Source organism: Mauremys mutica, chromosome 1, assembly GCF_020497125.1.
Source record: "Mauremys mutica isolate MM-2020 ecotype Southern chromosome 1, ASM2049712v1, whole genome shotgun sequence".
NCBI classification, from domain to species: domain Eukaryota; kingdom Metazoa; phylum Chordata; order Testudines; family Geoemydidae; genus Mauremys; species Mauremys mutica.
The window spans coordinates 169,689,940-169,710,852 of NC_059072.1; the positions used below are offsets into that span (position 1 = coordinate 169,689,940).

Consider the following 20,913-nt stretch of genomic DNA (forward strand, 5'->3'; position numbering starts at 1 on the left):
AAGTATTAGTGCAACAGCAGCAGCAGTTTATGGATCTGTAGAATAAGACAATTAAATGACTTCATCTACACATTTCATCCTTTCTAATCTCAAAAATCTACCATTTTGCATATAATTATGGATGTTTTTCTCTGTTTTTTTTGTAGAAGTCAGAGGGCAGCGCCTCTCCCACGTGACGGACAGCCAAAAGAAATGTCTCAGGCTCCGGTGCTTATTTCCTGCGCCGACCAGTGAAGCTCCACCTTATTGTAAAACATTGTGCTTTACCTAATATCCTAGCCTTGTCTTTACCAAGGGAAGCTAGTCAGTCCATATGATGGAAAATATAGACTTGCAAACAAGTGCTTATTGCTGTGAGTGGCCCAGATTTCACTTGAAGCCAGAAGTTAGCAACTTGGGCCGAGTCCTCCAATTGGAACCCAGAATCTAGGAAGGTGGTGTTATTTGTCTAATAATGAAAAGAAATGGAATGATCCTGGAGCTTGCTTTCTATTGAAGGCTTTTAAACAGTAAACAGGCGGTTTGTGTGAAAAAGGCTGCCTTTACAGTAGCTCACACAGCATCTCTTCTATCAACCAGAGGGTATGGAAACTAGTTTCATATAATACCTAGTTATTCTAAACAAAAATACAAAAAAAAAAAAAAAACACTGACGCACTGCACTAGTTATTAGATATTCTTAGTCATTTTTGTACATGAAGATTTAAGTTCTAAGATGGTTTATATAATAGGTTATGCCTACATTTATATTGTAGAATGAATTTAAAAACCTGTTCTGGAGAACTCAAGGCAGCATGGACAGATGTACCATTGTTAGCGGTGTTTGCTCAACCATGTGGTCCAGATGTTCTGCACTTTTATATTTGCCACCACAGTGGTAGAGTTTACTAGCGAAAATTCTGACAGGCTGTGTTGATTTTGTTGTTTGTTCGTTTTTTTAATTTAGCATTGAATAACCAGAATGATTTGCATTAGAAAAAGGAGTGGCATATGGGAAAGAACAATACTGCAGATTATGGACTGGTCTTTCATGCATTGGAGGGTTCCTTTATTCTGCATGGAGGTCTAAATGACTGAGTGAAATGCTCATGTAAACAAAAAAAGTACTACAAATACATTGTTCAGAAGTGACCTTAGTATTACTTCACTATTCTAAAAACCTTGAAGACATGACTTCAGTATACATGCACACTGATATACATACCTTTTACATTTGACAGACACTGGAATTGTTGTAATTACTATGCGCAATCTAAATTGGCTTTGTAGATTGTATAAAAAGAGCCAGTTATAGTTTGTGTTGGTAAAGTGGTAAGATGTATGCAAGTAAACCAGGATTGAAGAATAAGGTTTGACTAAAGTTAGGCTATCAAGCAGAGATCCACCTGCCAGTTCCTGTCCTTGCTTTTGTTTTCTTTATGTATTCTGCTCTCATAAATACATCCCAAAAGCCAGCACCAAGTGTATCACTTGGACTATATCTTCACTATATTGACTTAAAATATTTCATAAGCCAGGTGGTTGTTTCCTACCAACAGATGCAAAATGATTACTAGAAATTAATCTGAAGCTACAAATTCAACAGGGTACTTCTTTCATAGCACAAGATGTTTCCCTACGTTTTGCGTCATAGCACAAAGATTTACCAAATTGGACCCCAGCAATAACTTTCTATTAGTCTTCTTCATACTGGCTGAAGTTTTGATAGTATTAGGTTGAGTTTGAAGCTCTTGAATTAAGTCTTTAAATAATGAGAGTTTACATGGTTCTATCAGGCATTCTTATTTATACTTGACTGAATTGATGTGTTTTTTTGGGGTGGGAGGGATTTGTAATTCTAATTTGATGTAATAGCCATATGAAAAGTAACTCTATTAATGGTTGCTAGATTTTAGCCTTTTGTTGCTGTAGATAAGTGCAGAATCTTCAGTTTAAATGTTGGGAAATGCTATACAACATACCACACAAGTTGTAACAAATGATGAAGTATTGATAAAAAGCAGATAGCTTGGAAAATATGATTAAAATGCATGTAAAATATCACCCTCAAAGATGCTGGAGGAAGATATGTTGGCAGAAGGGAAGAAAAAGGAAATAAACTTTAATAGTAATAAGAGAGTTAAAAGGCTTTTTAAACTTCAGGTAGAAATAAGACTGGTAAAGAGCCCCCTATTATGCCATTGTAGCATGTGGCAATATTTTTAATAAAACTTTATTAACGTTTTCTAAATTATTTTAACAAAACAGAAAAACTGTCAACATTTAAAACTGTTGGGTCACGGTGAAGTGGCTGTTGGCATTTTGGACCACTTTATAAATTATAATTAGCTGAAATCCAAATATTATATGGTGCAGGCCGTTCACCTTGACAATGGTACTAACTTATTTCTCTAGAACCCCCTAGAATAGATATATTTTTGCCAGAGCACCCCATCATTCTTCAATTTGAATTTCAGTATTGTTCCTTAAGATATTTCTGTATATTAATGGTACCTTTTTTAAAAGAAAAAAAATTACTTTTTTCTATGTGAATCAATATCTTACTTGATCTGCTTTTCCTTAGAGAGGGGTTGGGGCTGGGTCAATTTACTGGATATGACTGTTTTCAGATACTTAAAAACCTTTTTGTAGATATGCTTAATTTTTAAGCAGTTAGGCACTGAGAGTAGCAGAAATCCTGCAAAGCTTTATAGTTCATTAGGCACTTGCCTTCGTTGGTTCTCGGAGTGATGTCTTGATTTCAGTAGCAAGAATTTTCCCTGAATCTACTGGAAAGGGTAGCAGTATTTTCAGGTAACAAAATTTGTTAGCACAAGAAAATTTCAGACCAACATTTTACTGTATTGGGTTTGTTTTTGTTTTTTAATTTTTTTTATTTTCAGTTGCTTTAATTTGGAAAATCGGATTGCTGTGGTATGTACTTCAGCATACCAGCAAATACTTTCACCCATTGACATATGTCCACAAATGCTTCTAGAGAAGAAATTGTTGCACCTTATGTATATCTCAAGCAAACCAAAATATGATGCTTTTCTGCTTTGTTTATTCTAATTATGTTGTATCATTCGTTACTGAACTCATTCTCACGTAGCTAAACCTGTTGATATTTTTGCATTTAAACTTAATTTCTGGATCTGAACCTATGTATAAATCTTTCTTTTAAAAAACAAAAAGCAATTATCCCAGTCCTCTCTGAATTCTTGATGGGAGTGAGGAATCTTGTTTCAAGTGTAAAATGCAGTACTGTTCCAGTTTTCTTTTGCTTTTATTTATTTGGTGATCTTTGATATTTTATGTGTAGTTTTGAGGTATACAAAGTGTATTATAGTAGCTAAAGCTACAGACATAAGCAGCTGGGAGAAAAATACTGTAATGTTTTTTTAATTGTTTCAGTACTGTAAATGAATAGAGGAAGAATGTTCTGCAGAGCATTTGAGATGCAGGTTCTGATCCCCACGTTGTTTTATAGTCCAGATTAGACCAAAATTGATCAAAAAAGGTATGGAGATTAAATCATGCTGTTGTAATTATGGCAGTATTTATCCCTTGAATGTGCTGTAATTCCAGACATTGAATATATTTATTTAAGATGCTTGAATGCTCTTTTATACTAATTCAGTGTCCCAAAGTCATGAGCAAAGGATTTGTTGTCAGTTTCAATTCCCAGTTTATAGTGCCAGTGCATGAGTTTTGAAATAGAAAATAAACATTGGGTTGGGAAAGGAAGCAGGGACAAGGGATTGACAGAACCCTATGAGCTGGTATTTAAATTTCAACCCTTTTGTCATTTCCCCCCTTATTTAATTGAGTGACACTCTGTCTATGTAGCATGAAGCTGGTAGGCACAGTGCAGTCTTTGACTCTATGTATTGCCACTTTGCATCCATGTCGAAACCCAAGAGAGTTGTAACTTGCCCCAGAATAAGGCCATACATTAATCTGGATGACATCTCTAATGATAAAGGGGGCATCTTTTAGTATGAGGCATTAATGTGAACCAGTTCTAAAATGTGCTGCCTGTTTAGCTACTGGGCAAATACTGGAATATGCTCTGAAGCCATAAACTTGAGACAGTTAAGAGGGTGTCAAAGAAAAGACGGCCTCTTCTCAGCATGGTGAAATTATGGCAACAAAGGAGAGGTAAAAGACTTTACATTCTGTAAAAGAAAAAAATAGGATGATAAATAATTCATCGGGTTTGCATGATGCTCTAGTGTACAGTGATTGTTGGCTGCATCTCCCCAGATGAATGCTAATTTTAATAGGGCTTCCTCTACTAAAAGGCTACTTTCTTTGACTTCCATTTGCTTTCCATTTTCATTTTAAATGGAATGTAATCTGTTCAGCCATCAATGCCATTTTTATATCATGGTATGTTTTAATTTCCAAGAACAATATTTATACAGAGGGAACAGTGTGACACAAAATATACAGTGAAAGCTGTACTGTTTATATTGCTGTTATGCTTTTGACTTGTCATAGTCATATAGATTGTCAGACATTGTCATTTAGCTCGTATTGGTTCAATAAGATGGTTTTTGTGACAACAGAAAATGTAGAGCTCATCAGATGATTAACTTCAGATATTCCCAAAGGAAATGCAGTAATCCAAAAGCTGCTTTTAATACTTAGTGAGTTACATTCACTATATCATGCTTTCACCTGAAAACATAATTGTGCAACTCATATGTCATAAACCATGTTTTATCCATTAGACAGTCTTTCCTGTGCTTGTTAGATTGTAGAGTTTCTAGATATCTTTGTCACATTTTGTAATATTTCCAGCATTAATTCTCTTTACCTTGTACGTGTATGAAAGAGTCATCTACAACTGTCAGAATATTAAGTCATTTCAGGACATACAGAGCTGTAAATTAATGCATTTAGGCTGTCGCAGAGAAGTTTGCCTTTTCCCCTCAATTCCCCAATAAAAAGTCACAGCGAGGTTTACACTTCTCAATTAAATACCAAGTTAGTCTTGCAAATTTTCTAATAATTAAATTTACATCTTTTGTAGAGAGGGGACACTATACCTTAAACTTGTCTGCAGCTCATTAAGGCAACAATCCAGAGAGAGCTAATTCTATGCCCTAATTCAACAAAGTATGTAAACTCAAACTTACTAAACTCTTCAGCACATGCTTAAATGTTAAGCATGTGTTTGTGTGCTGTCCTGATTGTCGATGTTTCTGTGAACTGGAGCCTTAATTCACATTGGACTTTAAACAAATACTAACATTTTAACATTCATTAAGATTTTCCAGAGAATTATTTTCTAATTACTGGATTCTGATTGTGTTATCAAGTACCAAGTAGAAACTCTCCATATGCTTCAATGGAAAAAAGATGTTACCTCACAATCTGTAATAGAAATTACTTGGCTAAATGTGCCTCCTCAAATAACACTCTAATCCTACCCTTTTTACTCACAGAAGTAAAACAATCTCCTCCCCCCCCCCCACCCCTCAAATCATCTTCACACCAGTGGCTGGAACTTTGAAAGTGACCAAAGAAATGTATGTAATGCAGAGCAGTGACCTGCAACTTTTTCTCTATGAACTAAGTATTTTACACTCGGGAGTTCAACTGTAAGACAGCCTGAGGTTTCTCACACTGTCTTATGAACTTTATTTTCATAGGTTTCAATCTTTCCCTTGCATATGGAGGGATGAGATTTTTCAAAGTGTCTAAAGTGAATAAGGAATACAAACCCCATTGAGCTACTCACTTAGCCACGTTAGAAAATCCTACCCCTAAACAGAGTTTGCTTTGGCCATCAAGTCTTTCAGTCTATCAAGAGCTGAAACATGACTGAATTTCAATTGTCTGTTTTCATAGGGCCTGATCCTTCAACCTTTATTCTCACACATAATTCCATTGACTTCTAGTCCATAATTTGTCTTTATTTGCTCTAAAGTTTGGTGTAAACATGCTTTGTAGTAATTATTTCCATTAAGAGGTCTAATAGCGCTCTTGCCTTCTTAGATGTGTGTAGTTAAAGTTAATAATCACATTTATAAAATGCCTTTCCTCAAAAACTGATACCTAATTTGATATTTTTTAAAATGCACATGTTAATTCATGTGTCTAACATGCTAAAGTACATTAACTGTGATCATGAAACTGAATAAAATATTTGAAAACAATCTTTCAAATAGATTACTTTATATTCACTCTATTTTAGCTATCCAATATGTACTTGTAAATAATTTCCCATTTTAAATTAATGGATGCAAATAAATACTTTAAGTTGAGCTTTTTTTGATATTTGTGCTTGTTTACCTTAATGTGACTAATGCAGTAATTTATTAGTCTGGCAGTGAATGAATTCTACTAAAATTCAGATTTTTTTTTTAAACTGAAAAATCTTGTTAGCCCCCTGAAAAAACAGGTTATTCAGAAACATAAGCTGAACTAGATTGTCCAAACTGCACGCTATAATTCCTGTTTTCTTTAAAACCAACAATGTAACTACTCCAGTAGTCAATCGAAAATATGTTGGCTGGGAGTGGTGGTGTTTTAAATAGTTGTTGTTGTTACACAGAAAATATGCCCAAACCAGCATAGTTTAGACGGCTCGTTTTGACACATGAGCTTCCAGTTTGTTTTTAAAACTCTAAGGCCTAATCTAGCACCATTGAAATCGGTGGAATGACCCCTACAGAGCTCAACAGGCTTTGGTTCTGGCTCTTACTATGTGCTAATGCTGGCAAAGCACCACTGATTTCAGTGGAAATACATTAGTGCAAAACTGGAAGAGCCCAGTGAAGTATCAGGCCCTTTGTCTATCTCTGCTTTCTTGGATTTCATCTTACACACCTGATTGCACATTTCATCTACAGCCCACAGACAATTAACTGAAATCATCTGTACGTAACCAAGCCCTTCCTTCATCTCTAGTCCTAGGACAGCAAGGGATTTATTTTTTAAAAATAGATCCTTATTTTAAAATGTAATACTGATGATGATTATTGCTTAGGGTTTATATTGTGGTAGCACCTCCAGGCCACAACCAGGTTGGGCCCCAATTGAACTTGGATCGTATTCAGTCCACACAGTTTCCTCCTCCAGATGCTTGAAAATGTAGATTCTTGGGATCCAATCGTCCACTCTTCATGGACCTGAAACTTCCATTGACTTCAGTGGGATGTTTTTGGTGTGCAAGGAATGCAAGGTTGTGCCTTCTCTGGATAGTATATAGAAGATAATACTTAGGGAACTGTGGCTGAAGGTGGGGTTTTGTGAATACACATGTGCTTTCCTGGCCACAGCAGGTGCATGCCTATTGAAACCAGTAGAAGCCCTTTATACCTATGACAGCAGAACTGACTGCATATAAGAGAGTCAAAAACAATGGGAGAGAATCCCTCACTCTCTTCTTTAATACTTATTCTGTCCTCATTTACACAAGGGAGTGGAACATGTGAGCTGTCCTTCGTCTCCTATGTCTGAAAGCTCTAGGCTCCCTACAAAGACATGCCAGGATTTGAACAGATGCAGGCAATGTTACAGGGATGAAGAGATCACATGGAAAAAAAGGAAGGGCTTGTTATAATGAAAGAGAAATGCCAAGGGTATATCTTCTTATGAGGAGAGCTCTAAACCTTCCACCTAATATTCTGAGTCTGTCACACTAGGCAATTTTAAATCACCATCCTTTTTCGATTACACAGTAACTCTAAAACATGATTATCTTTGCTTCATTACTCAGATTCTGTCTTTTTGTCTGCTTTCATTTTGTTCTTACCCACAAAGCAGCTTCTTAGCAAGATATTTTAAACTGGCTCCAAGTGCATAGGATCTCTTCTGAAACCCAGTTCTCACCTGCCTTGTGTCTGCCAGCTGCATGGCATTACATTTACATTCTGTCAGGTCAGAGAGAGACACGTCCCTTTGTCATTCTACGCCATCGACCCATTTTCCCACTATTTGTCCATTTCTTTAATATGCAACTAATCCTTTCAAAACAGAATTATTTTTCAAGTGGAAAAAGCAGAGTTTGAATACAAAAAATACACGTGATCATTCCATAAGCAGCCTAAAAATCATAGAATAACCAGTTCTTCAGTAGGATATTAGCACTTTGTAACAAAATGGGATACATTATATATTTGCTGCAAAGTTTTGTTTTGTGTTTTTTCTCAAAAATAAAACCTGTAAGATATCAAGTCTACAATCCATTCAGTGTGAACTTCTTGTGTGGAGCATTTCCGGCACAGAAACTATCAGAATTTGAGTTTTTAAACAGTTACAATAGAATTTTGAGACTTACTCTGATGTATTTAAGCTAATTGTCCTTTGTTAATGGCTTTCCATTAGGACTAGAGAGGTATGTCAGCTCTTCAGCTGTTGTAAATCTGCATAGCTCCATTAACTTCAGCTGAGCTATCCCAGTTTTAAATTAGCTGAGAATCTAGCTTATTTAAAGTTAGTAATTTCTTTCACTTATAGGAGTTCACAAAATCAGTCCCTTTTTCAGTCCTTGGGAAGAAACTGGTCAAAAGAGACCCAAAAACCAAAATCTAATCAACAAGTTCAGTTAAAATATTAAGCTTAACACTAAGCTTGACACTTGTTGCTTGAATGCGAACCTTTGATGCTTTTAAGTCAGCACTGTAGCAGTTCATTTTAAATCCATTGGGTTCCTTTGCTATCTTAGCATAATTGGTTATGCTTCTTAGTCACACTATCTAGTGTACTAGGTGGATTTTTTGTTGTTTCTTTTTGATATCCGTTTGAGAAATTTCCCTGAGTCACAGCACACTATATGAATGCAGTTTGTCTTTGATCAATAAAAGTGTAAAAAAGATGTTATGTGCACTTGTACTCTGTCCTCGCATATAAACAAGGACTGCAGACTGAGGTACAATTTAGTTACTTTCATTATATTTCACACCAAATTCCGTTCTCAGACCAAAGAAAACCTGAATAACAACATGCACGATAGTAAAACTGTGCTGCATCTTCCGCAGTGTGAGAGACAGCAACGTTAGTTCAAATATTTATGTTCAGCTTCAAACATTCCAAAATTTAAAGTGCCAGATCCTTGGTCCTGCTAAAGCTATGTTGTGTTGCTTTCATGGCTGCTTTTCATGATTCCTCCTGTGCTGGAGAACCCTTCAGAGGCATAGAGTCAGCATAGTGTTTCCTATGCAACCCACTCCCAGCCTTTGGTACAAGGTGCATGGGTGGAAATAAAACAGGATGTGGTCAGCTTTTCCCTATCCTCTGGCAATCGCTGATTACCAGAATGGTCTCCTGAGCTATGCCTGGCATCTCAAGGTCAGAACTGAGGATCTGGTCTGAAAAGCTGCATGTGAAGTTTAACAGAGGACCATGTTCTGTGTCGGTATGTTGCCCATCCTGCATTAGTCAGCAGTCATTATAAAAACAAAGTTTTAACTGTATGTCTTAAAATAGCTTAATAATGTGTCTGCTCTTCATTAGGAAATGTGTGTGCCAATTCTAAAATATTCCCTATAGAATTACCCTATATATATATACATAATTGACCAGATGGTTTTTGCTCATATATTTCTTATGTTCCTCCATTTGTTCTGCTCCAGTACATTACATTCTACCTACATCTCCCAATTTCCATCTGCCTAGGATTGTCAAATAAATTGTTTTTGACTGTATGTTTGCAGCTCTGACTTTCTCTCTAAATATTGCTTGATGGGGGAGGAGGCACAGAGTGTGACACAGCCTCTCCTCAGCCCACAATCTGAGACGGAAATGGGTGAGGTTTTGGTGTGTGAAATGATAAAATTGAATGACTAGTAAGTTAGCTGATGACTCATAACAGTGATATAATCTAGTGGCAGAGCTGTAGCGAGCTTGGCAGGAACTAACAAGTGGTAAAATTAAACTGACAGTTCTACAGGGCTTCCTGCTTTGAAATCCCATTCCTCACTGCACCCTAAAGAGCAGCCAGCCATCTAAGCATCCTTGGCCAGATCACGCTAACAAAAAATCTCATGAGGCTGGAAAAGCGTAGCGAGCCCATAAATGTAGGGGAATTTCTGGTGCAGGGGAGGAGGTTAGAGGGTTTTTTTTAGCTCAAGTAGCATCCTCCTCCTTCAGATTCCATGGAAACCTCTTTGAGGCTCGGTGGATTTGAGCAGCATTATCCCTCCCTTTCCAAATCAGCAGATTCAAGGCTGACGCAGTCAGTATCACCTTGCCGGATTCATCTTCCATGTGCCAAACCATTATCCATAGTTTAAGGGTGGGAATTTAGGGCGGTTTCTGGCAGGGTCTGGTTAAAGTGACAGGGAGGTGCTTCGCTGGATTTCCCTGTAGATCTTGGGATGTCTGTGGGTTTGGAGGGCTACATATGCTGCCTGGTTGAGGGAGAAAACCTGTTTTCCACAAACTGGGATGGTCCCACAGCAGCGCAAGTTTCCTGGCTCTTCTGTGGGTTTCGCTTGGGAATAGAATTTGAGAATTTGAGAATAGAATTTGGCCTGAAATATAATGAATGTAACAAAATTAGTACCTCAATTGCAGTCCTTATTTGTGTGCAAGAGCCGAGGGTTCGAGTGCACATGAAAGTATTCTAGTATTGAAGTGAGGCAAGAAGGACCTTCCTCCATTGTTTAAGCACAAAATAACTTCCTGTCCTGTCTGTTTGTGGTAATATTACAGTGTTTGTTTGAATTTATCTTGGTTAATAGTATAGTATATGATAAAAACAAACCTCAAGAGAAACCCAGTGCTGATAATCATGAACAGCTTATTTTTTCTGACACTCAGGGATAGAAACTTCTTTTTCTGATCTCTAGTCTGGCACTAGTGTTAAGAAACAACAGTACTGAAAGCATTTGTACTGGTCCACAAAGAGGTTTCTTGCTTTTCATGCAATTGCTACTTGAGATTAGTTGCTAATGCCTAGCCGACTGCTGGAGTTATGAGTTGATACTTGGATTCCAAGCTTTAATATGGTGAAAAGCATTAGGCTTGAGAAGTTATCAAGATAGTGGCTGCTAAAATTATGTTGCAACTGACGGGTTTAAAAACAACATGGTAATCTGAAGTTTTAGGTCTAGTATCTCGGACTATCTCAAGAAGTTTACAGTGGGACATCTACTCCAATTGAAGCCTGTAGGTATTACTACTGTAATATAAATGTTTAACAATAAAGCGTGTGAGCTTCAGGGACTTGAAACAAATGTTTAAATTATCTGAAATGCTGGCACTCCCAACTTCCCAGTGGTTTAAAGTATTTATTTTTAGCCCTGTTTCCCAACATATTGTATTTTGGAACTGTCACTAACCCAGCAAGTTCTTTAGCACTAGCCCAGGGCTAAATACTGTATGGTAAACTTTGGACCTGAGGCCAGTGTAATTTTCAGTTCCTCAAGACTGTTTACCTGGGTTTTTAAGTGGCATTTTAAAATGACCAGTATGCACCTGCCTGTGGTGTAGTCTGCCCTGATTTAAAACCAGAGTTTGCAAAAGATTATTTCTGTCATCCCAGAAAGGAGAAATGGCAGAAAAATGTGTTAGGTGTCCAGCCTTCTGTCAATAAAAGACTGTTCCCTGAGTTGCATTCAAAATGCTTTGTCTAGTCTAATTCGAGTTGACTCAACCAAACCAAATGTTCCCTTGGGTAAACATTAAATAGGAAGGGATGTTAATTTATTAAATTTGTCACAGCAGAGGGGTTATTAAGCTTTGGCACAGTGAGGCTCATTACTACTTAATAAAGAGATATCTCTCGAACACCCCTTCTGCCAGCCTCCTAGTCACAATCCCATTCAGGATGGTGCAACATTCCTGTGACCGCTGCAACATTTTTTTCTTAGTGCAGCCAGGCTGTCTTCTTTTTTGCAGCTGCTCCTACAGATGACCAGGCTCTTTACAAAAAGGAGCCAGTAATGACAGCTGGAAATGAGGCAGAAAAGTCAGTACTACAAGACCTTCCAGATCTCCATAGACCACACTTGGGAGAACGGCTGACGGAGCATATAAGTGCAAAGATGTTCACATTAACATTGGATCAGAAATTACATATTAGATCAAGAAGAGAGGTTGCTTCCTGGAATAGCAGTGTTTTCTATTAGAAGTGAGAGAGCGAGAAAATTCCCCATCGTAGCCAATTCCCCCCCTCTCCCCCCAGGAGCTAGATGTGGCAGATTCTAAAAGAAGAGAGAAATTAAAGCTAGTATGTGGTCAGGAAACAGCTGCAGTGGTTTGTTTTAGTGCCCGTGGCAATAATTTATATGTCAGAAAGAATGTGCAAGATACTTGAGGTGTGGTGCAATTTCCAAGTTACAGTGTAGCTTCCCCATGAAATATGCACTCAGCATCTGGCCAGAGTGCAGTTAACAAATGTATTCATTCACATATTTCATTAACCATGTGAAGCGCTTAATTACAGCTTACACAAACTCTGCACAGCAGGCTTCTGTAAAATATACTGCGCTGGGCTGGTAGGAATAGATAGAAGTAAACAGTTTGGCCATTTAGTTTTGGCCTATGATTGTTCTCCTAAACCTCACTCACTCTAATTCTGTAGAGCATGGTTTCTGCCATGATTTTTTTTTTTTAAGGGGGATCGACTACTTGATTTTTCATGCATAAATCAAAGAGGATGCTTAGTTAAATGTGAAACCCACAAACTCCTGGTACCCTTAAGAATGCATTTGTTTGTTTATGACATCGATCAAGGAGCCAGATCCTCAGCTGGTGTAAATGAGTATAGCTGCATTCAAATCAGTGAAGCTATGCCACTTTACTCCAACCAACCACCTGGTCCTATGTTACTTAATGTTAGGAATGAGACTGGGTTAGAGAGAGCCGTATTTAAAAACAAATGTACAAAGTTACCGATACACTCTGCATAGTGGTCTTGCCTAGGCAGTTCAAGGATCATTAAGACAGATTTCCTTGGTGTTTTAATGATACGTTGTGTTTCAAATATAGCTCAGCATTGCCAGGAATTTCTTGTGTGTTGCCCTGTTTTCCACAACTGAGCATTGTGAAGTTCCCACAGGATACACAGTGGGATGTAGAGTAGTGGGCTATCCGTCACCCTAGAACTGTGAGCACAGCTCCCATTGACACGTATGACAATGCCACTGCGAACTGGGGGGCAGAAAAGTGGTAATCGTTAAAGAGTCCACACATGCCAGAAGTTACCAGATGGTGAGGTCTCCCATCCCGTTGTTTTCTATTCAAAGAGAATATAAATGTAGGTAATAACTGGAAGATCTCAGATGCCACTAGGCTGTTACTGTTACCATATGTTGATTTAGTTTTTTTAAGTGGTTATCTTTATGTATTATTTGTGTTGTGCTGGGTGCCGTAGAAACAGAAGAGAAAAGAGAGCTCATCCTTAAATGGCTAAGTAACCAGTTTTAAGCAAATCTATTCAAGGGACCAACAGAAATTGGTTTGGTTAACAAAGCTGACCTAATAAAGGTGGAGCAGATTTGTACCATACACTTGAGAATATTTTGAGCTGACCTAAAAAGTGTGGTCTCTTATACAGATTTCATGGTATGCTGTAGTCTCTATTGTGCATAGCAAAAATAAACCAGAAAAAATAGTCTGTACATGAATATATCCTTTTAACATTAATGGTAAACATACCTATCCAGGGCAGATCAAGTCAAATTCTCTCCTCTGTTAACCTGGAGAGTTATTCTGGTTTGACACTTGAGTAACAAAATTTAGTACTATGCCTCAGAATAGGGTGCAAATAGCTTTGCATAGAAAACTGCAGTCTCTAAATAGCCTTAAAAATCTTATTCCAGTGGCAAGGACATTGGGCTCAAGTAGCAAGATGATTTTTATCATTAGAATTAGTTGAAAGCACAGCAGATGCACTTCTTGCTGGTGTTTTATAGTAAAATAACCAATTTGTATTTAGACTGAATTACATTGACATGGTTTGAAAGTTGATTCCCTTACTGCCTATTATGTGTGGATCAACAGGCAAACTTCGATATTCTAATAGGAATGAAAGGAACTTGTAGAATAGATAAATAAGTTGCAGAGAGCATCTCTTGATCTAGGCAGACAACAGTGCAGGGCTCATATGTGAGGTGGCTTATCTTTCAAAAGCCTGAGATAGGGCTGAGCTATAAAATTGGGCTCTTAATCTAGATCAGAACTTCTCCTAAATTTGGGAATATTTGAGATCAGGGCTTATCTCTACATCAAAACTAAAGAAGTCATTAAGGGAGTACTACCCGGCGTGGTTGGGAGGATAGGATACTGGATAGTGCTCAGAAGACCAGGTTTCTGTTCCCAGCTTGGCCATTGGCCTGGTATGTGACCTTGTACTAGTCACTTTGTGCCTTTTAGCCACCATTAAAATGGGGACGATATTATTATTATTATTATTTTATTTATTATTTTATCTGGGGCCTCTGTCTGTAGCCCAGTTTCATTTCTAGATAAAAAGAAATTGTGTTATTCAGTTTCCAATATTTTTGGAACAAAGGCCTCATATACATCTACAATACAGATACAAATTTTTCCATGACATCCACACAACAGCCTAATTGCAAATAAGTGTAAGTGCAAATAAGTGTATGTGCGTTAGCCCATTCCACAGAGAAAATGTGGTTTGGAAATGTGGATCTCTTGTTCCATATCCCCATATATATGCTAACAGCATGACCACATACTCTCTTACAATATGCGTGTGGAAACCTAATGGAATACATTCGGTGTGGTATGCAATTTTTACTGGTGTGAGTTTTGGATGGCTGTGTTACTCTTAAGACTTTCTCTCCCCTGTCCCCCTTTTCCACACATGCAGACTGAGTGCACGTTACATATTTGTGATAGAGTGAGAGAAACTGTTGTATTTTGTCACCAGGTAATTATAAAAATAATCTTCAGATCATCTGTAAGATTGTATTAACACATAAGCATGTTCAGGCAGCTAGTGTCTACCAAATGGCTCAAAAATATATGTAACTCATTTTTGAATGCTGTATACTTTATATATGGGACTGATAAGATCACACTAATGCATAAGAACTAAAATGAAAGCAGTCCTTTCATGTCATAATTCAGACACATAATTAATGTGCAGTTATATTTTTTAAAAACCCAAATACTATTATATAACTTACATACATTATCCTTTCCACATGGGTACATAACTTTACAGTCTGTTTCCTTTTGGGATCTAAAAACCATCTTTATAATGGGATAAAAATATATTCCTAGTGAGACCAAAATGTGTATGTTTTGATATTTGTTAGAAGAAAAATATTCACATCAATTAGCTGGAACAATAATTTGCAGGGGGACACAAGGGTGAAGTAACATATTACATATAAATTATGATGTTTGGATAAAATTCCAAAATGCACTTAAATCAATGGTGCAAACAAAACGATGGATGGTGTTTTAAAATTACACATGTTGCGTCCAAATGAAATGAATTCCCTTGACAACGCTGCTCTGTTGCACTTCCACTGAGATATGTTAACATGCGTGAAGCCCATAGCCGCCATAACGTCCTAGAAATCACAAAAGCTGATGAAATTCCATTGCCATTCTGAGATCAACTTTCATGAAAGCCTTTTTTTTTTTTTCTTCAAATCAGGTCTTGGTATTTGTCATCTCTGTCAACTTCACAGCCCAGCTCAAGCCACCATTTACGTTATAAAATCAGATTCTCCTAGATGGAAGTGGTTATTATTTTATAGCTCATTGTAAGATAGGAATGTCAGGCCTTGCTTAAAAATTGTCAGGGCCCCTTCCATGTCTTCCTCCTCTTTCCTTGGGCAATTAAGGGCTTGATCCCGCACTCATTGAAATCGATTGGAAAACTCCCATTGACTTTAATGGTGCAGGATCAGGTCCTTTAAGGGCCTTTCAGAGGTGCTCAGCAACGCTGAACATCAGGCTCAATATTTCTTTATGCTGTTTGGTGATCTTTCCACCCACTGTTGCTGACAAGGGACAAGTATTCCAAAGAGATCATCAAAAAGGAGGCAGCGTGGTCTAGTGGATTGAGCACTGGATTGGGACTTGGGAGACCTAGGTTCAATCTGTGACTCTGTCACTGGCCTGCTGGGTGACCTTGGGCAAGTCACTTCACTACTCTGTGCCTCAGTTTCCCCATCTCTAAAATGGGGATAATTCTGACCTCCTTTGTAAGACCTAAAGATGAAAAGCACTAGGTAGTAGCCAGATATTATTACTAAAGCTGCATGGGTCTATTCTGCCCCACCTTCCTCAAAACACACAAGCAATTCTAATAAATATTGAGTTCTGCTCATGCATCAACCTAAAAATATTCCCTGAAGTCAAGAAACTGAACAATTCTTCAGGATGAGCTTAAGTTCTTTCTCACCATCCCCCAGTGGCTTGTTGCTGAGAGTAATGGACCATCTCCTTAACGGGTGTGAAATGACATAGCTCTGCTAGATTTCCATAGATCTACACCAATGTAAACCAGCTGGGAGGATCTGGCCCAGTTTTTAATTGAAGTTCTGTTGTGGTAATTATTGAACACTGAAACAATATATTTGGCCTCTTCTGTTTTTTTCCAGAACCATTTGTTAGCTCTGTCATGTACTGGTTATTTCAAGCTGGGCCTAAACCATACGATCCAAAATGTTTATTAAGAAATCACAAAAGGGGAAGCTTGTTTAACTTTCTTCCTTTGACAGTACCCCCAAACTAGGGATTGTTATGGATTAAGTGGAATCAATTAGTCAAGAAAAATGAATACCAAATGACCACAGCATTATACTGCTCTCCTCACTCATGCCAGCAGCCTGAATTGAAGTCACTTGTACTATTATCCCCATAAGCCTGGCAGGATCAGGGCCACGGTAAAGAGGAAGTCATAATTAATACTCTAGGGGCCTGAGTCTCCACTGTCTTCTGCCTTATGTTATTTTTGTCCATTCAAAGTGAGAGCCCAGTGGGTGTAAACCACTGCAGGCCTGATTCCCCTCTGTTACACCAGTTATACACAGGTGTAGCTTCATTGACTTCAGTGGAATTAGTCCTGAATTACACTGGTGTGATAGGAGGATCCCAGGCTAATGTTCTCATTTGACATGCTACATATTTTATTCATAAAACGTTTTTTTTTATTTTGGGGTATTTCATCTAATTATATTTGAAAGCTAAATTAGTGTTTTTGTGCAGAACATCAGAATCTTAGTTTGTGCTGGACAGGAGCTCGAATAGCCCACAGTTGTGAGGTACATTTGAATAGGTAAGACTGAAAGCACGTGTTCGTACAAACAGGTCCCTACTACATTTTAAAATAACAGGTCATTGTTAAGGTGTAAATTGAAGTGCTAGAGGAAGAGGTACCAGAACTAGGGTTTGAATACACAATAGTAACTAATTAAAAATCCATGCTCGTTTGCTTAGTTGACAAGTTACAGTTGCACCAAGATATTTACATATATAGTGTCTGGCCATAACTTTGAAATACCATTATTGTGCTATCTCAGGGCTTGTCTACACACCTGATTAAGTATTCCAGAATAAGAGCATCCACACACACAGTTAATTAGGAATAACTCCATGCCTAGAAAAGCACGGCACACAGATTAAACTCTGCAAAATGTACTTGCCTTTCCACGTCAAGGCTGGTTAACGGTATTATAATGAACAACTTTTGTAGTGAGAAGTAAACAAATTAATCCCCACAACCATTCATAAATCAATTCAGCATCCCATACAACGAATAGCATTTCGGGGTTTTTTTGTTGTGTGTTGGTTTGTTTGAGTTCTTTGGTGCTAATTACTAGTAAGATCATCATGTTAATTCCTCTATCAAACAGCTGATGAAAACTGTTAGTGAGGCCAACTTTTGACTTGGTTACATTTGAAGATGTTGTACATGTTCTATGCAGCAAAATATCTTCCAAGGTGTCAGTAGTTGTCAGTGATCGCTCACCTTGAAGTTTGTGAGTGTCTCTCTTTAAGGCCCTTGTGTGGAGTGGTTTGAAATCCTTTTCAAACAGGATTATGGGTTGTTTAAAAAGCCTGCTGGGGATTAGTGTGGGGATTTTATATGGTTAGTTTAAAAATAACAAAATCAGCCCTCCTTGAAACATCAAACTATGCCAACTACAAACTAGAGCTGGTTGGAAATTTTTGAATTTTCAAAAAAAATTTGGAAAACTTTTTTTGTTCATGTTTATCAGCCACCTAATAGATTGGTCAGAATGTTTCAGAAATGCAAAATGATTATTTAAAAAATTGTCATCACAACTGTCAAGCTTTTTTTTATCCTCTTTTTACATTTTTTCAACAAGCTCTAGTCCAAAAAATGTTGAACAGGTTTGTAGCTGGCAAGTGTTGATATGTGAAGAAAACCTAAATAAACTCTTCTCAGAATCCTGGAACCGTGTAAATCTGCTGTTGGATTAATGGAATACAAAGGTAGATGGAGAATTAGGAAGCTGGTCAAGATCTTTAAATAGGCATCCCATATTGTAACAGTATAAGAAATAGCTAGTGTCTTGCATGCCCTACTTTGCTAAATTACCAAGCTGCTAACTTCAGGACCTAGCAGCAAGATCAAACCCCTGATAAATAGCGTAACCTTTTTTATAAATGCAATTTGAAATGTTCTGTTTGTTTCCTTCTTTAAATGATGAATTAAAAATCTGGGGCGACATTTTCAAAGACACAAAAGGGTGGTTCTGCAGCTCCACTGGCAGTTGGGCGCTTGTAACTGCCTTTTATAACCCCGTCGCTCACTGCTCAGATGTCCCTTTGGTGGGCCTGACTGTCTATGACAATTCTTAGCCATATCAGCAGAGAGATTCCAAGCCGCCTTTCCTCTAAAGGTGTAGCTTTTATCTAAAAAGGTCTTTATTTTTTTACCGAGTTTTGGTGGTAATCCTAAACCTGCTTGTTTTTTACTCAGTACCTTTTTACAGATTTGCTATGAGAAGTCCGTTTTTAAAGCCAGGTTGTGAGGCACAAACCAAATAAAGAAAAAATCCATCTACCCTGACAGTGCTTGTGACCACTGATAAAGACCAAAAATGTTCAGCGACCCCTTGTATATCTAGATTTCAGTCACTTGGGTGGTGCACACCTTGTATATACAGTGCATACCATTCTAAGGCTTTTATTCTGGCTATTTGTTCGTGCTTTTAATGGAGCAGTTTTCCTGTGCACACGAGTCTGTTTTATGACTGTTTTTTTCATTGATTGATGCACCAAGATGTTGTATCCAATCTGCAATAAATTATAGAGAGAGGTCCCCATATAGGACCTGATCCTGCTTCCATTTAAGTCAGTTAGCAAAATACCATTGAGTCCCATAGTACAGGAACTAGCACATATATTTATCTCTAGAGTTAAGGTGACACCATTGTTTTTGTGGTTAGTTTGAGATACACAACTAGACTAACCTATATTCTCTCTCATGGGAAAAAACAAAAAAAAATAAAAACAAAAACAAAAAAACCCTAAACAAGCTCAGTAGAATAATTTTAAAATCCTTGTTATTTCTAATCTGAGATAGAACCAATACTTAATCAAGATTCAGGTGCTCTTTTCCTGTAGGTGTTGTAATTAACATAGACAGATCTTGCTAATCTAGCATACTGTTATATATTTTCTGTGTAAAGGGGGCATATTCAGCCCTCATTCTCCATGCAGACTTCCTCTTGCCATGAATGGGAGTTCAAGTAGAGGCCAAGGGCAGAGTACGTCTCTAAATGTTACTGAAACTGGTTACTTTCACCTTGCAACCTGGCTCTGCCATATGGAAGCTCCCTGAATGCAATTTTTATGGACATCAATGAGAACTGTATGGTCAGGACAGTGGCTGACTCCTACAGCCTCAACTTGTTAGACCAAAAGTTACAGGCTTGGCTTTTCAAAGGAACATATGAGCCATAGGCCCAGATGCTATTGAAATTTTTAAAGCCGTAACTCCTTTGAAAATTCCCATCGTAATCAAGATCTCCTACCTATGATTATCACATTAGGGCCAATATTTCTAAAGTTGATTAGGTTTTGTACTTCCATCTTTAAAAAAAAGTTATTTGCTAAATAAAAGTTAATGGTGATACTTTACACAAGTTCATGCTTTCAATACTCTTGTGAGTTAGATAGGTGTTATCCCCATTTTACAGATGGGGAAACTGAGGCAGGGCGGTGAAGTGATTTGCTCAAACCGGCTCAGTGAACCTGGAAAGAATGGGAGCTAGGAATTCCTGGCTCCCAGATTCACTTTCAGTTGACAAGACTGGAGTGAAAGCTTATCAAACTTTATTTTAGCTGCAAATTAAGCAATATATACAGCAGCCCATTATTTTAATGCCAGCAGAAATCCTTAGTTATGTCTTAAGAATGCAATTTTTTTTCCTGTCTGGTGTTTCACACACTGCCCCCCTAGTACAAAAGTCCCCAGCCCCTCTTACCCCCATTGGTTTCATACGCTTGTGCCAGCAGCCATGCCGAGGATAAACAAAAAAGGATTGAAAAATCATGTAGCAGAGTCAGAAAAGACACTTGGGTCTCCGTTGGCCTACATTTTGCAGATTTGCTCACTACATGTACAGTCCTGAATGCTCTTTCAGAATCCCACATTTTGTTGACAATATCCAAAGACATCAAAGGTTTGTCTCTGATTTGAATTTGTTGTATTTTGTATGCATTTTAGGTGTTCTCATCCCAGATTTTGCCTGTATTTCCCATGCAGCTTGTTGGGTATAGCTTTCCTACCTTCCTGATATTTAAAATCCGCATCTAAGTGTCAACAAATGCTTTTAGCGTGAATTACAAATTTAACAGGAATTACCGATATAGTAAACTCTCCAGATACAGCATTCTCATTGAAGTCATTCACTCGAAAACGGGAGTCTGATTGCTTTTATTTAAATTACACACCCATCTGAGCTGGGCGAGGCGTAAAGTAAGACCTGAATGTGGAGTAAATCTTTAAATTTTCCC

The 20,913-nt window shown here is 37.7% G+C and overlaps 1 protein-coding gene across 4 annotated transcripts in view; it reads left to right on the forward strand.

Annotated features, from left to right (window-relative positions):
* The window catches only part of BBX (BBX high mobility group box domain containing), a 238,729-nt gene that overhangs the window by 190,669 nt on the left and 27,147 nt on the right, over nucleotides 1–20,913 (forward strand). For 2 of the 4 annotated variants that reach the window (XR_006576205.1, XR_006576206.1), the window contains one exon: nucleotides 147–582. Coding sequence is in view for 1 of the 4 variants with exons in the window: in XM_045001849.1 (XP_044857784.1) it covers nucleotides 147–234 (88 nt within the window). In the remaining 3 variants the exon portion in view is untranslated. Of the gene's footprint in view, nucleotides 1–146; nucleotides 8,956–20,913 lie in introns of those variants that run through there. The other 2 variants (XR_006576204.1, XM_045001849.1) reach the window with 2 other exon arrangements.